Raw genomic sequence first — 21,159 nt, 5'->3', positions numbered from 1 at the left:
TTATTTAAATTCAGGTTGTGTTTGACCACTTAATTTTAAATAGTGATGAAAAATCATAGATTAAAACTTGAATCTTTAGCTGTGATTAATTTTGTGTAACTAAACAGCATCAATGTTATTATTTAGGGCTGTGACAGTTGTAATGATCAACGCACCACCGCGGTGGTGTGCACATCACATATTATGAAAAATATAAATATAATATAAACTACAATCTCGCCCAGTGAGATGTCTTCAGGTTCATGTTAAAGGTCACGTTCTTTCTGATCCCATTTTTGAAACCCTAGTTATTGTGTAATGTTGCTATAATAGCATAAATAATACCTGTATAATGTTAAAGCTCAAAGTTCACTGCCAAGCGATATATTTTCTTTAACAGAATTCCTCTTTCAAAGCTTACAGCGAATGGCCGATTTGGACTACAGTCCTCTAATTCCTGCTTTAATGACGTCAGTAAAGCCCTTTTCACACAGACATTCCGTAAAATACAGGGGAAAGGCATCCAGGATTTTTCCGTGATCCTTAGATTTTTTGTTCATTCACACTGCCATGATTACCCGGTATCTGATGGTCCCGGAAAGACACGTGACCTGTTGAAAGTCCCGCCCCCTCTTATACGCAGCGTCTGAAGTTTGCATATTATTTATTATTTCTCTCTCCAGAAACCACTCGCGTGCATTTTTGTTTATGATAAGATTATAAAGGAGCGCGTGACGCGCTGTTCTAATGCTGGTGAATGATCTCAGCTTCAGAGTGGATATTTGACAAGCTCCCTGATCTCTGTTTTAAAGGCAGGGTAGGCAGGAATTATCTAAAAAACTTTTTTACAAATTTGTTTAAACTGTCTTTATATACAAATACATAAGTAAAATGTAAGTACTCTGAAAAAGAGAGTATAAAACTCAAGTGTCTGTAGACCTCTAACGATTGTTTTAAACACAGCTAATTATTTCCATTCGGGACGAAACAAATGATTAGCTTGCGCGAATATCACTCTCTCTCGCTACCATGGCACCACCCGTTGCTATGGGATCTGCCCAGACATGCGCACACCCCATTGATTTGAACGTGCACAAGGCACTCTAGGAAGAACACAAGCATGACAGAGAAAGTGCATTCAGAACTCACAGAAACTGCATTCAGAACTCACAGTACCTGCATATCCAGTCAGCGAAGGCAAACGAGGCAAAAAAGGAATAAACGAAGCAATCAAGCGAGAGTAAATATCACGTGGCTTTTCCTCGAGTCCACGATGCGACGTAGCAGTATTGTCTGCGGAGTGTAGTCCTCATCAGAGTCAACAATGCTTTCATCACGGAAACTCTTCCATGCAAAACACTGGCTTAATAGTGAGTACTAGAAGGCATCCTATCTGTTTATATTCCTAGTGATAAAGTTAGGTGTATTATTACATGTGATTGTGACATGATGTTACATGCACCGCGCTCGTTCCTCTCCGCTTGTCTGAGGTAAATCCTTCTCCCAGCAAAGCTGTCGGTGTCTCGCGTTCATGTGTTTTGGGGGCGTGGCTTTAGAAGAAACCCAGAAGGGAGGGGGTGGAGTGAATGGAAAAAATGAGCTGTGTTTAAAACAGTGGTGAGAGGTCTACAGACACTCGATTTTTATACTCTCTTTTTCAGAGTACTTACATTTTACTTATGTATTGATATATAAAGACAGTTTAAACTAATTTGTAAAAAAGTTTTTTTAGATAATTCCTGCCTATCCTGCCTTTAATACAGTTTTCAGACATTTCTCATCGTGATTGTTTATATGCATTTAAAACCCGCATTTTGAGGAACTGAACGATATATCTTGTTGGGATGACACGTAGGAATTTTCGTCTATAGCTCAAATGAGCATGTGACGCAATATTCTTTAATGCTGCTGAATGATCTCCGTTTCAACGCAGTAAGTGACGAGCTAACTTGCCTGATATCTGCTTCAGTTCAGTTTGCTGACATTTCTCGTAGTGAATGTTGTAAATCCCTCATTTTAAAGAGTTGAACCAACTTCATGTTGCCATGACACGCGCGTCCTAACTACGGCACGTGCGTCATTGTTTATGCGTCTCATTTATCATTTCCTGATAACTGCGTCAATATAGTTTGCAACATTTCTCGTGGTGAATGTTTATATGCATGTTATCTCTCATTTTAAGGAGCTGAACCATAACTTTTGTTGTGATGATGCGCGCGTCCTCACTTCGACACGCCCATTACGGAATTTTTTCGGCTTCTTGTTCACACAGAGGGTTTTCCGTATATCTGACTAGGTCCTTTTTCCGGCAACGATCCCAGATGATTAACGGGACGAGTTTGTGTTCACACAGACGCTTGTCTGGCAATTTTAAGGGTATTTTCTGGGACCAAAGGTCTGTGTGAATGGGGTTTAAAAGAGTTTTTGACTAAACTCTGCCCTCAGGAATATGTCAGTCACCAGCTAAGCTAACGGCAAGCTAAGCTGCTATCAAATCACAACACACTAAACAAACTACACAATCAGAACTCGATACGTATTTCTGAAGGAGGGACTTTACAGACCAAGGAGGACATCAGACCATTTTTAGGACAGTGAAAACAGCGCTACAGGGATAAATCAATTGTGTGAAAAATACCGAGTTTTTTAACACGGGAAACATGAACACATGTTATATTGTGCACTGTAAACACAATCAAAGCTTCAAAGAACGGGACCTTTAATGCCGGCAGACGCGGAGTTAATGCGCTATTTGCAATTGAAGGCAATTGATATCAGTGATGACCTGCTGACTTGGGGTGGAACAACGAGACAAGATATTGGGCGTTTCTCAATCTGAAGACTGTAGCCTCCGCAGGTCGCATTTGTAAGCTGCATACGTCATCAAGACTGTCTTACTTCATAACATTAACAGTTATAAAGTTGACTCTTATTCTTTGATAATCATATATTGTTGTAATATGCTTATGACTTGCAAATGTTACTCAGTTAAATGAAATAAACCAGGTTTGATGACATAAACAGCCTGCATATGTGACCTCCGGAGGCTGCAGCCTTTGGATTGAGAAACAGACATTCTTTCTCTCTTGGTCACTCAAGGTTTGCGAAAAAGTATCAATCTGCGCTACCAATACACCATCACAACGCGTTTTCATCACAGCTGGAAACATTATAACCCCAAAAACGTTTCCCACTTGTTCTTTCACGGATGGAAGTGCAACAATAAACACGCAGATAGGCACCGATCCTGTGGGTACTCTGGCGACTATTTTGACATAAACCCCATTGATGGTTCAGTGACACAATTTCAGCTCAAACTATCAGGTTCAGGATCTTTGTACAACACCCATAAGGTTAAATATCATTATAGTTGTGTGATAAACAGGCTGAAGAGTCAAGAAAAATACATGAATACGAAAACTAAGTCTATTAAAATGTAAATCAAGTGAATCAGCAACAGATATATCAGTTGATCTGAGTGATCTTACTAGAGTTTATTTAGTAACTGCAGTATATTTTACAAGTATGTAGAGTCTGAACCATGAAGACATTTAAAACTAATACACCATTATCTTTGAATCAGTATTGACTGATAGATTATAGTGAGACTATAGCGATCATAACATCTGTAATGGATTTATAGGATTTTAATCTCAGTAATGGATTTGATAACTGAAGTTGAGTTTAATCATCTCAGCACTTAATGTTACTGACAGTTACAAACATAAAAGATAAAAATTAAATTATGATGAGAAAAAGTAAAATGTTATGTAAATCAGACTGTTAATATAAACATAAACTGATAAAGTGCATTTACTTGTAAATCTCACTGATGTGTTTCAGTAAAACACAAACACACATAAATGAAACTAAAATGAAAATGTTCATAAACACTAAATGATGACAGGAAGAGAAACAAATTCAACTCACTGTAGATTTAATCTGTGTGTGAACAAACTGTGGCTCTGTTCTCTACAGGTTGAGTTACTGTAATATCACAGATGAAGGTTGTGTTGCTCTGACTTCAGCTCTGAGATCAAACCCATCACACCTGAGAGAACTGAATCTGTCTAAGAATAATCTAAGAGATTCAGGAGTGAAGCTGATATCTGATGTACTGAAGAATCCTGACTGTAAACTGGAGATACTGAAGTAAGATCATCTCTAATAATGACTTGACTAATAATTTATGAGAGTATAGTGTGTTTTCACATAAACTCCACTGTAAAACTATTTCATCTCAAACTATCAGGTTCAGGATCTTTGTACAACACTCATAAGGTTGAATATCATTATAGTTGTGTGATAAACAGGCTGAAGAGTCAAGAAAAATACAAGAATACGAAAACTAAGTCTATTAAAATGTAAATCCAGTGAATCAGCAGCAGATACAGTTGAGGCCAAAATTATTAGCCCCCCTTATGAAATTAGACAAAACTATTGATTTCTCCATGGAAATAACCATTAACAACAAGTTTTTTTGTGGATTTGTTTCCAAAATAATAAAGACAAAATATCCACAAAGTTTGATTAGGATATTTAATTTAAATAGTGAGTTGAAACAAGAAAGGGCAAAAAAGAAACATCCAAAATTATTAGCCCCCTGGTCATTAATAGTCAATAGTGTACCCTTTCTGAGCCACAACTGACAACAACCTCTTAGAGTAGTTCTTTGGCACAGGTTGGCACAGGTCTCTTGAGGGATTTTAGCCCATTCTTCCATTGCAAATTGCTCCAGCTGGTCCAAATTACGTGGTTTCCTAGCATGGACAGGCACCCGAACAAGGCTCCCTGTGCCTGAGGCAGCAAAACAGCCCCACAGCATGATGCTCCCACCACCATGTTTAACTGTGGGAACTGTGTTCTTAGGGTTAAAGGCCTCGCCCTTTCTTCGCCAAACATACGCAACATCCATGTGCCCAAACAGTTCCAGTTTAGTCTCATCAGACCAAAGCACAGACTCCCAAAACTCATCTTTACCTTTCAAATGTTCACGGGCAAACTTTAGTCTGGCTGTGATGTGCCGCTGTTTGAGTAAAGCCGCTGTTGTAAGCTGATTGATTAATTAGGTGTGTTTTGAGAGCAAAACTTCACATGGGGGCTAATATTTTTGACCACCCTCATTTTCACTATATTTGATACAGAGCAAGCCTAAAAATGTATTTTATATTCCCAAATGTTCCAAAAGCTACTAAATAGCACTGGTAAATGTTTGATTATATCAAGTTTTATCAATGCTGCAAACATTGAAAAGATATTTAGGAAAATGTTCCAAAATTCATGGGGGGCTAATAATTTTGGCCTCAACTGTATATATCAGTTGATCTGAGTGATCTTACTAGAGTTTATTTAGTAACTACAGTATATTTCACAGGTATGTAGAGTCTGAACCATGAAGACATTTAAAATTAATACACGAATATCTTCAAATGAATATTGACTGATAGATTATAGTGAGACTATATAGAGATCATAACATCTGTAATGGATTTATAGGATTTTAATCTCAGTAATGTATATCAGGGCTATTCAATTGGCAGCCCATGGGCCAAACGCGGCCCCTGATGTAATTTGATCCGGCTCTTGTGTAAAAAGAAAAGACATCTCTAGAGTGAATGTAGTTTAGTTATTCAACGGGCCCTACAGTTATGAGTTGATTCTATGGCTGTTTTAACTTTATTTGATGTATTTCCAGCTTACAACACCGCCTTTTCCGTCAGTTGTTGTCTGATACATCAGCTCAATGATGACTTGCTTATCCACAATGACATTAGATGTCTTAATAAAGGAAATGCATTGAAACGATTTTGTGAACTATACAGAAGTTCCTGGTGTTTCTCCAAAATTCAAAGCAGACAAAGGCTCAAATATTATACGAATCATCGTTTTCACACAATAATGTGAGTAATCACTAGAGCCTGACCGATTTATTGTTTTTTAATTACTTGTTTGTCCAGTTTATCCTCCATTGGTTGCTTATGGTGACCCAGATCACTGTGTAGTGACACCAGCCAACCCCCTTTCACTTCAGTCAGTGATCTCTCAGTTCAGGCGGCAGTCACGTGGTGTCTTCACAACATTTTTACACCTGGTATTAAGACGCACTTTGGTTGATTGGATTATAAGTGGACGAGAGAGACACATTCCCGTTTACACTTGCTGTTAATAATCTGTTTCTTTTGTTGTGAGATGGAGAAATGTCACTAGTTTTAACTGACGCGCAGTCGTGCACTAATATTACAGTATGTAAGATTACAGCTGCTTGTGTTATTACTGAACATGTTCATTTCAGTAAATGATGACAGGAAGAGAAACAAATTCAACTCGCTGTAGATTTGATCTGTGTGTAAACAAACTGTGTGTCTCTGTTCTCTACAGGTTGAGTAAGTGTAATATCACAGATGAAGGTTGTGTTGCTCTGACTTCAGCTCTGAGATCAAACCCATCACACCTGAGAGATCTGGATCTGTCTTATAATAAACTCACAGATTCAGGAGTGAAGCTGATCTCTGATGTACTGAAGAATCCTGACTGTAAACTGGAGATACTGAGGTAAGATCATCTCTCTGATAGTCACACATGTATTGAGGTTTAGTTAAACATAAACTGTATGAAAAAAAACACACACACTAAAATGTAAAGGATATAGACCGTTTCAGCAGTAACAATATAAACAAGCGGCTGTCGCGGCCACACGTAACTTCCAGTAAACTCCGCTAAGAATAAATAACAACAAAGTTCTTTAAACGCATGGATTAAAGTGAAAAAAATTCTTCTGACTGAAATTTTTTTCAGGCCAAGTCATATTCCTTGTAAATAGGCGAGACCTAAAGGGCATTCTAAGGGAGATGTTTTTTGCCATTAATGCCCTATTTAAGTCTACTGTGGCATTTATAGGGTTGCCAACTGTCACTATGAAATACAGCAGCAGTGCGAGTATGTTTTTTTTTGTGAAAAAACAGTGTTAACACTTAATTACAACATATGATAGGTTTATTAATAGTTTGTTAATTTACAGCTTACTTTTAACACAGTCCTTTAATTGAACCTTTAATATCTGTCTAAAACAAAGCACTTGTTGTGACTCCTGCACTAAGGATTAAAAACGTTATCCTGTCATGTTAATCTATTTGTGACAAACTTAAAAAATTGATTTTGTAAAATATAGTTTGCAGGGCATTTCAGATTAAGGTGAAACAGCTTAATAACTCACTATATAAAAAGAAATATGAATATCACAACCTTTAATGAATCTTAATTATTTATTAATTGTAAATCTTATTAATTTTGGCATTTACTTATACATTTTTTTAAATCAAGGTTGAAACTGTTAACATTAGTTAATGCACCAGGAACTAACATCAATTACTTTAATGACATAAACAAGAATTAATTAATGTTTATATACTCTATGGGGCGGTTTCCCGAACAGGGATTAGACTAGTCCTAGACTTAAACACTTTTAAGAGCTCTCCAAACTGAAAACAACTTGCACTTACATATCTTAAAATACATCAGTGCCCTTTGTTTTGCCTCAAAATGCACACAGGTAATGTTTTTAGTAAGGCATGTTTGTTAAAACTAGTTATATTTCCTAATTAAACTGAGGCCTAGTCCTGGATTAAGATAATCCTGGTCCGGGAAACCGCCCCTATATTTTTCATAGTTTGTTCATGTTATATAATGCATTTAATAATGTGAACAAATACAACTTTTTTAAAAGTGGTACAGAAATGTTTATATCATATTATTCAGTGCACATAAACGAACAATCCAGGGTCTGTTCTGCTCACACAACAGCTTACAGTCACAGCTCTAATACAGTAACGTTATGTATGAATATAAACCCTGAATGAGCAACTCGAATAAAACTCGTGTACAATTCACACAGGATGCCTGTTATCATAGTGACAGTTGTACATTGAATGACTGTACCCTTTATCAACAAATTACAAGATGGCGCCGGTGCTGGCAGGCCGTCGGTCGCTTCCGTGGATGCGCGTTTTACCCGTTTTAATTGTCTTTTACGTGTCTCAGTGTTTATTTTGCGTCTCCTTATTGTCTTACGATCGACTCGCTTTGCTAGATCTGCGCAGCTCATTGCTGGAAGCTATCCAAGCAGAGCCTACCCGTTTTGTTTTTGAGCCGTGTGGCGTCCTGCCGTTGGAGATTCGGAACTGTTTCTGCCACTGGACTGCTGACCCTAAACGGAAAAAACGAAAAAGGAAACGGGGTAGGCGGGCTGGTCTCCTGGTTAGATGGAAACTTCACGTTAAATCGGGCTGTAAACCCCGTGCGCCTGGCCCGGCATGGAAGGCTAACTGGCGCTCAATGTGTACAGGATTCTCACCGACTACGCGCTTTCGCTGGCTTTACCCTGTTCTCCCAGACTCGATGCCCGAGCTTCGATGGACGTATCCCTCCCTCATTACACCAGCGCGGCCTACCGGGTCTAATTTGGATAACCTCCGTCCATTATGCAGAGCTCCAGTCTCACCCTGTGGATTTATATCTTCTCCTAAAATGGCGCTGATCAACGCGCGTTCTTTGACAAATAAGACTTTTTTACTAAATGACTTTTTTCTCTCTCATAAGTTGGACTGTCTATTCATCACAGAAACTTGGATGCAGGTAGGAGATTTGTCTCCCCTCTCTGACCTTGTTCCTAACGATTGCTCGTTTTTTAATTCTCCCCGACTCAATGGAAGAGGAGGCGGATTAGTGACTATTCTAAAAAAGCCAATACACTCACGCTGTCAGAAAATTTCGGTCAGAGACTTTTCTAGCTTCGAAGTTCAGCTTATAAGCCTCGAGTGGAACAGCCCTATTTTGTTTGCGGTATTATATCGCCCCCCTCATATGACTCAGCACTTCATTGCCGACCTGACGGAGCTTATAGGGTTTATCACCACAAAATACGACCGTTTCGTTCTACTCGGTGATTTTAATGTCCACGTCTGTTGTCCTCAAAACTCCCTGTCAAAGGAGTTCTTGATTTTAATAGACTCGTTTAACCTTACACAATGGGTGAATGAGCCCACCCATCTACAGGGGCACACGCTGGACTTAATACTCACCTATGGGCTTTCTGTCGCTGAGCTTACTCTCTCTGACACAATGTTATCGGATCACAAACCAATTATTTTCTCCCCCTCTCTATTACAACTGTCTGTTCCTCATGAGAGTTTTAAGGTTTCACGTGTTTATTCTACACATTTTCAATCGGATTTTAATTTTTTATTTAACAATCTGACTGCTCAGTGGTCTCTGGATGAATTTGAATCTGATTTGAACGTTTTCCAACAATTTGAGCTACTTCAAAACACATGGACTATAACTTTAAATGAGACTGCTCCGTTTAAAGTTTTTAAACCCCTTCACACAAAACTTGGAAAGTGGTGTACTACTGACACTCGCTCCCTGAGGCAAGCATGCAGAAAAATGGAGCGTAAATGGAAGAAAGACAAGCTGCAATCATCATTTGATATGTTTAAACTTTCACTGACAGCGTACCAGGCTGCGGTTAAATCTGCAAAAGCAGCTTATTTTTCAAATATGATTCTCTGTAACAAAAACAAACCCAAAGTTTTATTTTCTGTTATTGACTCATTACTTAATCCTCCTTTAAACTCCATACCTAACCCATCAGATGAACTATGTGAAGGTTTCTTGAGCTTTTTTACTGATAAAATCACACATCTAAGGTCTCAGGTGGCCATTCCCTGTGCTATCTTATCAACGATAGCTGATTCTCAGGCCATCTGTGTATGGGAAAATTTTGATCTCGTCTCACTCCAACATCTGTCTGAGATTATTGATTCTCTTAAACCCTCTTTGTGCCCTTATGATGTTATTCATCCTCGATTTTTGAAATTAATTTTTGAGTCTGTTGGCCCTACGCTGCTTATCTTTATTAACAACTGTCTGGCCACGGGTGTGATCCCTCCTGCTCTGAAACAAGCAGCTGTCACCCCCTTGCTCAAGAAGCCCTCTCTTGATACATCTATAAAGAGTAACTTCCGTCCTATTTCAGTTTTACCATTTATTGCAAAGGTATTAGAAAAAATTGTGTTAAAGCAGTTCCAATCCTTTCTCAGCACTTGTCACATCTCTGAATGCTTCCAATCGGGGTTTAAACCGCTTCACAGTACCGAGTCGGCCCTATTAAGGGTTCTGAATGACATCCTGATCACCACTGATTCGGGGGATTCTGTGATTTTAATTCTTCTTGATTTAACTGCAGCTTTCGATACTATTGACCATCAGCTGCTCTTATCGAGATTAAATGAATTTGTGGGTCTAAAAGGCCAAGTTTTAAAGTGGTTTTATTCCTATTTAACTGACCGTTACTTCTCAGTTAAAATTGGTAATTGCACCTCCTCTGCTGCTAGTCTTAAGTGTGGCCTTCCACAGGGCTCAATTTTATCTCCGCTGCTTTTCTCTCTGTATCTGCTTCCGTTAGGCGCAATTTTGAGAAAGCACGGGGTTTCGTATCATTTTTATGCAGACGATACCCAGATCTACCTACCATTGAAAAGAAATGATCCCTCTAATATGGCCACACTTTTTAGATGCCTGGATGAAGTTAAGACCTGGTTGTCAACCAACTTTCTATTTCTTAATAACTCTAAAACAGAGGTCATTGTATTTGACCCTTCAGTTACCTCTAATATAGACACCTCGTGTCTGGATGATCTGGCTGTCTACCAAACACAGTGTGTTAGAAATCTTGGTTTTTTATTAGACTCCAAGCTTTCTTTAGAAAAACAAGTGTCTTCAGTAGTCGCCTCTAGTTTTTTCCAACTCCGTTTACTCTCTAAAATTAAAGCTGCTTTGCCTGTGCAAGCACTTGAGATGGCGGTCAATGCTTTTATTGTGTCACGATTAGATTATTGTAACTCCTTATATAGCGGCATTTCGAAATCCCAACTATCCCGGCTTCAATTAGTTCAAAATGCTGCAGCTAGATTTCTCAGAAATGGCCGCAAATATGATCATATTACTCCTCTTCTACGTGACCTCCATTGGCTACCAGTGCAATACAGGATTAACTTTAAAATCATTCTGTTTGTATACAAATGCCTTCATAACCAGGCTCCTCCCTACCTATCAGATTTGATTAGTCCATATACACCACCCAGAGAACTACGCTCCAGCTCGCAATGCTTGCTTATTGCCCCTGCTGCCAGATTAAAACGCAGAGGAGATAGAGCGTTTTCAATTATAGGCCCTAGTTTATGGAATAGTCTTCCAAGCTATATAAAAGCTGCACCTTCTCTGAGCACTTTTAAATCTTTACTGAAAACGTATCTATTTTTCTTGGCCTATGGAATTTAGCTGAACATTTTTCATTTTTAATCGCCATGAGTTATTCTTTGCACTGATACAAGTGATCTCCATATTGATATGACTTTCAATCTGTCTGCTGTATTAGATCTTATTGATTTGAGTTTTTAATTGTCTGCGGTGATACGTTTTTGCATTTTTGTAATTGTCGCACTCAGTCAACTGACGGGTGATGCTCTGAGTTCTGTCAACTGACATGAATTAAGGAGGCAATGGTGGACCTCATACTGATGAGGTGTTTTATTATACCATGATTTAAATTAGCACTGTGTCTATGTTTTCTATTTCCCTGTTATTTATAAATGTGGTTTTATTGTTGATGTCTTGATCTGTTGCCACTATGGAAAGCACTTTGGGCAGTCTTGAACTGTGAAAAAGTGCTATAGAAATAAACGAACTTGAACTTGAACTATTATTTTACAATAGAGGCAGAGCTGAGGTGCTATTTTATGCGCAATGTTATGCACTTAAAACAACGCATTGTGCGCAACGTGCGTATATTACACAAGAACAAAATTCAAGCTCACTAAGGATAAACAGTCAGTGATGAAATAAGGATAATAAACAATAATGTATCTTAGTAAAGGTATAAATTGATTTAGTCAGTGAAAGATTAATTGTTTGATTAACATTAGTGACAGATATAAGCAAAAAAGGTAACTTACCCTTTTTTCTGCTGTTTACTTTCTCCTAAATCTTAAATGGTCGTGTTTGAGGATACTTGCAAAGACTGGATTTTTGATGCATAACCTTATGTGTATTTAAGGCCAATAAAGCGGCAAAAATACTCACAAGCGAATGGGCGACTTGCTTATTCCCCTCATACAGAAACAGCGCGCACATTTAACACTGTTGTTATTGTTTTAATTTAAAATCACTTGTTTTTAAATGTGGATACATGTACAAACGTCAAGATTTCCTGACCACGCGCACATGCAACTGCAAGAACTGACAGGTGGATGACATCAAAGTACTGCGAGAGCATTTCGGAAGCAGTCTCGTCTAATGAGTTCTCGGTTCGCTCTCACGGGATTTTAATGTCATCTGACTGCCTCTTGGTTCTTGTGGCGCCACGTGAAGTTTACCCATGAGTTTAACAAACTCGTTGTATTAGCCATAGCCACTGGTTAGATCCGCGTAGCAGTGTATAATGATCACGTACGAGACAAATCAATTACTCCCAAAATACAGGACCCTAGGCTTACTGTGCAAAAACACGTAAATTACCTGGCTGTTTGATTTTCTTATCCCACGAACTGAAAGGTTTGCCAATCTTCCTCATTCCGCTTAACCAAGTTAATCTCCATCGGTCTTATACAACTTTTTCGGATCCTCCCTGCATTACAATTATGTCCATGCTAGCAGAAATAGTTTTACCTCAGCTTAACGTGAGATACAGCCAGAAAACCCGGAGTGGATCTGGTGTGTAGTGATTACAGATCGCTTACAGTGGAGAGAGGAACGTGATTTCGCTCCACTCCAGGCTTTGATCACATTCCACTTAACAAGGTGAATACACGGCGTCTTTATGAAAAGTTAATTTGATAATTTTACAACTGACGGAAATCCGTTGTAGACTCGCTGCAATCGACGGAAATCCGTCGCTACGACGGAGAACTTTAATCCATGTAAACGTAGTTTATTTCTATAACAAGCACAAAAAACAACACATAGATTACCTAGGAAACTAAAACATTTGTTATTTTCGACGAGGCATTTGTTCAAGAGATCAGTTTAGCAAATAGTCAGACCATTAAAAAAACAAAACCGGAAGTAAGGTTCGGATCCAGACGTGTATCACGTGCGTCCGATGAAACCGTCTATATAAAGTCAATGAGAGATCTGATCAGTAACCAGATACATCAGCAGTCTCATAATAATAATTTGTTACATTTATATAGCGGTTTTCTGCAGCACTCAAAGCACTTTACACATGAATGGGGGATTCTCCTCAACCAGCACCAATGTGCAGCATCCACCTGGATAATGCGACGGCAGCCATATTGCACCAGAATGCCCAACACACACCAGCTTATTAGTGGAGAGGAGACAGACTGATATCGCCAATTAGTATATATGGGGATGATTAGTAGGACAACGGGTACTTTTTCGAAGGATATTTTTAACAACCACAGATTCAGGACCACGGTTTAACGTCTCATCTGAAGGACAGTGCTTTTGTGACAGTATAGTGTCCCCGTCACTATACAGGGGTGTTAGGACCCACACAGACCAGTGAAAGTATGGCGGTGTTTCACCACAACACAACCTGTGGAGATAAAAACAGATATAAAGATTAAAATTTAATGTTATTCCCCTACGATTAAAATGAATGATGTTGTGTTGTTAGATTTCCCCTACACACCTGACTGACTTAAGTTACATAACCGGTGCATCTATAGACAACACACACAAGACATTTATCCTCACTGGGTATCCCCACGAAACACTCAAGAGTCACACAACATCTTTTCCATTATGAACACAAACACTTGAGGAAATAAAATCATGTATTCAGTCAAAACCTTATTGTAAAGTCTTACATTATTCAATACATACAACTTTTACTTTCTCTATTTCAACACATTTTGTTGTCAAAGCATACAGTACAAATTTTCAAACCTGTAAGGAAAAGACATGTTAGTTATAATTAGTTATGATTCATTTCAATTTCCTTCACAACGTGCAACAAAACTCCTCTGTTAAAATATCAGAAAATGTAGTTTGGTGTTTCTTTGATGAAATCTTTGCTGATATTATTGTGTATGAAGAGTTTTTCTCCTTGTCGTGTTGTTTTTATAAAGATGATTAAAAACATTGATCCATCATTGACACTGACACACACATTAATAATGTTTTTATAGATTGAGTGAAATTGATCTTTAAACACTGTAACATCTTTAAATGTAAGATCAGAGTTATGTTATCTCCAGCTGATATTCCTCCTGTAATAGAGGAAGATTTTTACATCAAATACCTGATGAGAATTTCAAGTGTGAGTCATGAACTCAATACAGATTTATGAAGAAATGTTCATGTGGTTTAGGACATCTAACACTAATAGTCAGCTGTGTGATGGATTTATTTGACATTTAAACACACAGTGTCTCAGTTACTGAGGGATTGAAAGAGGAACATTACATGAAGAGATGGAGGTTAGAGATTTGTGGACAAACTTTGTAGTTTTGTATAATTCACATAAAGTCTCTGTTCTCTACAGGTTGTATGGTTGTTATATCACAGTTGAAGGTTGTGTTGCTCTGACTTCAGCTCTGGGATCAAACCCATCACACCTGAGAGATCTGAATCTGCTTTATAATAAACTCACACGTTCAGGAGTGAAGCTGATCTCTGATCTAAAAGATGATCCACATTATAAACTAGAGACAGTATGGTGAGTAGAGCTCATTTAAATAAATGTTTAAAGTAAACTCATGGAGTGTCATTTAAATCCTAGAATATAAATATTATAAATAAATGTAAATTGATCTGCTGCTGTTATAGGCTGTGTTTCCTTTAAACCCAACAAACAGAAAATATGAAGTGTACATGAACAACACTTGATGCTTTGTCAGATCAACACAATAAGAATTCAACACAATGTCTGAGTCTGTTTACTAACTGTGATGTTGAGTTTGTTCACTCCAGGATTTAATACTGTGATCTTACTCTTCTTACACATTATATATGATCTTTGTTAATGGGGTTTGTTTGACACCTCTATAGTTATGCACACTTGACTAGATGTTCATCTTTTTATAACAACTTGGTTTTTATTTCATGTTTTAAGCATTATTTATCAAATCATCAGAATACAGACAGAAATAACAACACAAACACAATATATGCACAACAGATCAACACAAAGTACAGATGATAAATGATAGAGATGAAGATTAGAAAAAAGAAGAGAAAGTCAACTCTTAAAATCTGACGGACACTTCACACAACTCTCTGTCGAGCTTTGACATTGATTGTGTTTCTCTTTATTTACACGACTGTCAACCTCCAGGACTTTTAAAATAAAGCATCACCTTCATTTTCTTACTGTTTGTGTGTGAACTCATAAAACTGTCAGTGTGTCATTATATTATACTACATACATATCAATACATTCATCTCTTACATTGACATCAAATATTCAGAGGAAATAGATGAAATGTGTTTTTGTATTGTTGTAGCTCATGTGTATGTGATAAACAGATTGTTGACATGTTTATTATGTTGAAGATTTCATTTCTATCACTGACTGACAGCACTAATAGTTTGTTTTTCTATCTCTTCATCTGACACTGATGATGATCTCATATCTGATTGACTTTCTCTTTCATTTTTATTCAGGACTCATAATCAGAGACTGTAAAGATGTAAAGATGTCTGTCTGATCTTCAGTATGATCTGCTGGTGAATAAGAAGACACAATAGTGACATCACTTCCTCTTAACCGTATGAGTTGATTATTCAGTACAGGATCTGATCTGTGACTTTATCCAAATCTGACTATTTAAATTTTGAATTTTGACTATTTTTTATTGAAGCTGATCAATGTCTTACTGAAATAGACAAAGACAGATGAAAGCAGATGTTGCTCTTTCAGTATTGATGAGGTCTTTGTGATGTGAAATCTGCTCATTTAGATGCTAATCCTCCTCCATACCAACAGAGATGAAGACTTTTAATGTGAGCACTGATAACAAAGACCTACTACAAATAAAACAAACATAAAACTATGCTAACTATAGTTAAGTCATGCTTGATTTTCTTAAGTACAATTCATCTCATGTGCATTACATCTCATGGTGCTTTCATTCTTCGCTCATTCATGTCAGTACAGTCTGCACACGAGCGACATCTCCTGCACTTTGATTGTATTGCATCAAATGAGTCATTCTGGACCAAACCCGAACTCAAAAGTTATATTTAATACATTTATAAACTGATGATTTTACCCCTGCTGATGTCAAACATTTCTGTTAGTGTTGATGTAAAACTAAGAGTAAACACAAGCTGTCAGAATTTATGTGTGAAACAGGTCGAGTCATTCACTGTCTCTCTTTCATCTTTCTCTGAATCTCTCTCTCTCTCTCTCTCTCTCTCTCTCTCTCTCTCTCTCTCTCTCTCTCTCTCTCTCTCTCTCTCTCTCTCTCTCTCTCTCTCTCTCTCTCTCTCTCTCTCTCTCTCTCTCTCTCTCTCTCTCTCTGTGACATGAAATAAACATATTCAATAATCTAAACTTTACTGATATTAATTGTGCAGACAACAGTTGTATGTCGCTTACTGATAACTGTAAAGATGAAATGAGCATAATTTACAGTTTTAATACAGTGACATAAAGTTTAATAAAATGATAAACTTGACATTTCAGCTTTGGTCTATCGCTGTTGATTATCTGTCAGAGGCTTTCTGAACGGCAGAGTCAAACTGCGACATCTAGTGGACAAACACAAACTTTATAATAAATTTACAATAAAACACAACACATTCTATGCCTAATTCAAAATAAATTTAAAAACAAAACAGTAAATTCATACTCAGTGAACAGTGAATAAGCGAAAACCAAACACAAATAGAAAATGAACCTGAACAAAAGAGAAATCCTGCCAGAGAGAGGAAAAGGTCAGATTATTGATTATGTTTGTAGTTTTCAAGGTGATGTAGCTTAAAGTCAAGAGAGAGGTGTGAACCATGACGAGACTTTTTCTCCAACTGCCAGTATGACGAGATATTGTCACAGAAAACAGTACAGGAAAATATGATTGTTCATCAAATAGATGTAAAGACAGCATATTTACATAAGACAATAAACCAGAGGGTTACGAGGTCAAATCTCAAAGTAATACAAAACTGATGTATAAACTGAAAAAATCACTGTATGGACAGCTGATATAATTTATAGAAGAAGTACTACAGGTTTCTGCATTAACATGAACAAAAATGATCCATTAATCTCATGAAGACTAAAAGACAGCCTACTGTTACACTGTCCACATGTGAAGCTGAGTTTATGACATTAACTGTGACTGTACACGAGTGTTAGAAAACATTGATGGACTGAAATATCAATCTAGAGTTTATGAAGACAATCAGGGTGTCATAGCGTCAGCAAAAAATCCTGTAAACATGTGGACATTAAATGTCATTTTGTGAGGTCTGTGATAAAGGAGGGCAGAATTAGTCTGAGATACTGATGTCCAACTGATGATATGATTGAAGATATACTAACAAAACCAGCAACAAACATCATGACATTTAACTCATTTATGTTTGCTGTATGAATTTTCTTCTGTTGAAATGATCAAATAGAAATGTGAGTGTTAAGATTTATAAGTATTGTGCTCTCATTTATATTTGATTTGTTTAGCTTACTGGTTGATGTGAAACAGTATTCTGTGTTGTCTGTGTAAGTTACTCTGTTAACAGTAAACTTGTGTATTTCTGAACTCTCACACTAAAATTTTCTACAGCAAACTACATTTTACTATGGCTTTACTAGAGTAAATACAAACGTTTACTATACTATTTACTCCAGTTGATGAGTTAATTATAGTTAATGCTAGAGGATACTATAGTAAATACCGACTTTAATTAAATAGACCTAACTGATTTACACTTTATTTCATTATATTAATATTAAAACAATCAAATACCTGAACAGTCTGTGAACAATCATCCAGAATTCTCTCAGTTAGACTCCTGAAGATTGTGTCATGGGTGGTCTCCAGGCACGTGCACACATAGACATCAAAGGGGGCTTGAGCACCTGCCCTTTTTATTCCTGAAGAGAAAGTGCCCTTTTTTTCTGGGGTGCTTTTAAAAAAATTATAATAATATGATCTTTCTTCATATAACAACTGATGTCTGTCTGTTTCTTGTGTTTTTTACTTGTTGCTTATTTAATTTAACATGAATTTATTCAGAAATCCTTTAAATCCTTTAAACTCTTATATAAAGAAAAATAGCGCTATTTGTGGCACACAAACGGTTAACAGATGAGTCCCGCCTCCAAAATTCAAATCGCTAATATGATTGGCTTTACCTTTCCTTAGTCCCGCCTCTCTAACTTACTTCGCTTTATGATTGGTCTGTCTACACTCGTGCTGCATCATTCGCGCTTCAAGCGCCAAAGCTCAGCCTGAACGAGACGCGATCATGTGCATGATTATGCAGGCAGGCTACCGGTAAGTGTGTGAGGATGAAAGCATTCTTATATTAACAGTTTTATGCACAAAATATGGGACACGTTGTTACACATAACGATTCAGGGATATTGTTTTCCATGGCAATCCCATATTAACCTGAAGAGTTGCAAACTTGTAACAGTGTAGTGTATGTAGTTTAAACAGACTGCTCATAAAATAATAAAGCACAAACAATAAAATAATTGCTAACTGCAGTAGTAAGCTTTTTTGTTTGCGTTTTTTGTAATGTCTGTTAAATAAGTATAATGTGTAATACTGGAGTGCTGGAGTAGATTGGGAAGAAATCTGATGGTTCAGTATTTTACTTGCCCAGTCTGAATTTTCACTGACATCACAAAAAAGTAAAATATAAAATACAAATAAAATAGGCCTAATCTATATTTGTTGTTTCTGACATGTGTAACCCTAATAAATATGAAACCTAAGATTAAAGGTGCCATAGGATGTGTTGTCATAATATGTTAAATTGTTCTTTGACAATTACATAGAAGGTATGTTGCTTTATTAAGTGCAAAAATTATCCAGAAACGTTTTTACATGTCTATTTACAACTCTAGAATTTGTCATTTGAATGAAATGGTCTATTTTTGCCCTATTTGAAAGGGTCATGAATAATAATGTTGAGCTCTGCTCTGAGGCTCATGCCAGAAGATCACATTAGTAAACAGACCTTATATTTTGAGCCCTTATCAGACAAAAATACATTTTGAGTAACAACTAACAACTAATCAGCTAAACGCTAGCATATGATATAGCATTTATTGACATGTAGCGCTAACTCAGCAGTCACAACTTTGTTTTTAGCATTTTAACAAATTTATTATTAATTTGTAATTTAATGTTTTCAAAACATGCACATTGTGTAATGGCTTCCTTTGCTGCTCTATAAACCTACTACTAAGGAGACCATGGTGTCTGTGTGAACAACTGATTATTTTGTAGACATCTTTTGAAAATTAAACAATTGTGTGAGTTTGAGGAAGATAAAATTAATTAACGTTTTTAATAATTAAAAAAAAAAGGAAGTCAGAATTGCGTTAATATATATACTTTTGTTTTAAAAAAAGAAAATACATAATTATGAGAAGTGCCCTTTATTTCACTTGAGCCCCTGCCCCTCAAAATGTCTGCACGTCCCTGGTCCCTAGCAATAATTTCGACCAAACAATTAATCTGTATTTATATATAACCACTAATGTCCTTCTTATTCTTGTGTTTTCTATTTTTTACTTATTATATTTTTTTTCAGGAATCATTTAAATGAGACTAGAAATCTTTTGCAATCCCGTTCTGTAAAAATGACGCTCTATGTGGTACACAAACGGTTAACAGCTTTCGTTCTCTGCAATGCCCGCCTCCGTAACTCACATCGCTAATATGATTGGCTTTGCATTTCTTTAGTCCCGCCTCTCTAATCACATTGCTAATATGATTGGATTAGCATCTCTTGAGTCCCGCCTCTCTAAATCACATCACTTTATGGGCTTGTCTTTACTCGCTACGTGTGATAGGATGGTTTCACTTTGTACAACGCGCCAAAGTTCACTCAACAAGACGCGCGTGATTATTCGGGCTACAGGTAAGTGAGGAAGAAAGTATTATTATACCCACTGTAACTGTTTCATTCACAAAATACAGAACAAGTTGTGTCACATAATGATTCAAGGACAGTGTTTTCACCAATACACGATCCCATGTTAACCTGAGGAGTTGCAAACTTTTGTCAACCTTTTATAAATGGGGTAGCAAGGTTATTTAGGGGGTCCCTAATCCATGAAAGAAAATAACCCCAACATGGTAAAAACATGAATTCATGTCATGATTGCTGAATACTTTACATTACTGCACTGTGGTCATTACTTGCACACAGGCACGTGCACAGATAGGGCTCAACCTGTGCAGAACACATGCCCTTTTTGTCCTTACTCGCCGAAGTGCCCTTTTTTGGAGGTGTTTTATTATTATTATTTTATATATATAAATTAATGCTATTGTTAAACATTTACCTCTGTCTGTGTGTTTTACAAATATATTTATCAAATAAAATTATTAAAAAACTAAATATTTTTGGATCCGCTCAAACTGTCTGTCAAACATCTTAACTCCGCCCCCTGAGTGCAGCGAGCTGAAGTTCCACAGCAGTCAGAGGCAGCTGAACGTCTTGCAACGGTAAATAAGTATCTTGTTGTTTGAGTACAATGCTGTCTCATTACGAAAGAAACACTAGTATGTATATAACGGCGCATGTTTTATAAATTTGAGCAGAGCCGAATTATCCATAGACGGGATTGGTCGAGGGGGCAATCAGGGGGCACTAAGAGCTCCAAACTGCGACCAAATTGAGTTTTTGACAAAGCGCGAGCGGTTTTTAAACAAGTGTTCACCCATGTGAAGGGCACCCGTGACAACAATACGGAATGCACGGTCGGGTTTTTACCGCTTTTTTTGCATGACGCGTCTCAATCGTTAAACTAAAGTCAACACATCTCACGCGAGAAGACGCGCCCCGCGCGGGTACACCAAAAACATATCAGATTAGAAAGGTCTTAGACATCAGATGCCCAGTTGGGAAAACTGGATAGAGACGAAAAACGTGTAAAGGATACAAGTATGTACATTATATTGCCCTGTCACT

General features: G+C 37.3%; 1 protein-coding gene across 9 annotated transcripts in view; it reads left to right on the top strand.

Moving 5' to 3' along the window:
- The window catches only part of LOC135770628 (protein NLRC3-like), a 233,401-nt gene that overhangs the window by 34,393 nt on the left and 177,849 nt on the right, over window positions 1-21,159 (top strand). For 6 of the 9 annotated variants that reach the window (XM_073815506.1, XM_073815505.1, XM_073815504.1 and 3 more), the window contains 4 exons: window positions 3,958-4,131; window positions 6,358-6,531; window positions 14,546-14,719; window positions 15,667-16,443. The exons of 1 other annotated variant lie outside the window; for it this stretch is intronic. In XM_073815506.1, the coding sequence (XP_073671607.1) occupies window positions 3,958-4,131; window positions 6,358-6,531; window positions 14,546-14,719; window positions 15,667-15,688 (544 nt within the window). In that variant the 3' untranslated portion in view covers window positions 15,689-16,443. Of the gene's footprint in view, window positions 1-3,957; window positions 4,132-6,357; window positions 6,532-14,545; window positions 14,720-15,666; window positions 16,445-21,159 lie in introns of those variants that run through there. 2 more of the 9 variants (XM_073815509.1, XM_073815503.1) reach the window with 1 other exon arrangement.

The sequence above is a fragment of the Paramisgurnus dabryanus genome, chromosome 8 (genome assembly GCF_030506205.2).
Source record: "Paramisgurnus dabryanus chromosome 8, PD_genome_1.1, whole genome shotgun sequence".
NCBI lineage: Eukaryota > Metazoa > Chordata > Actinopteri > Cypriniformes > Cobitidae > Paramisgurnus > Paramisgurnus dabryanus.
Note: the sequence above shows the minus strand (reverse complement) of the source record. Positions and strands in the feature narration are given on the sequence as shown.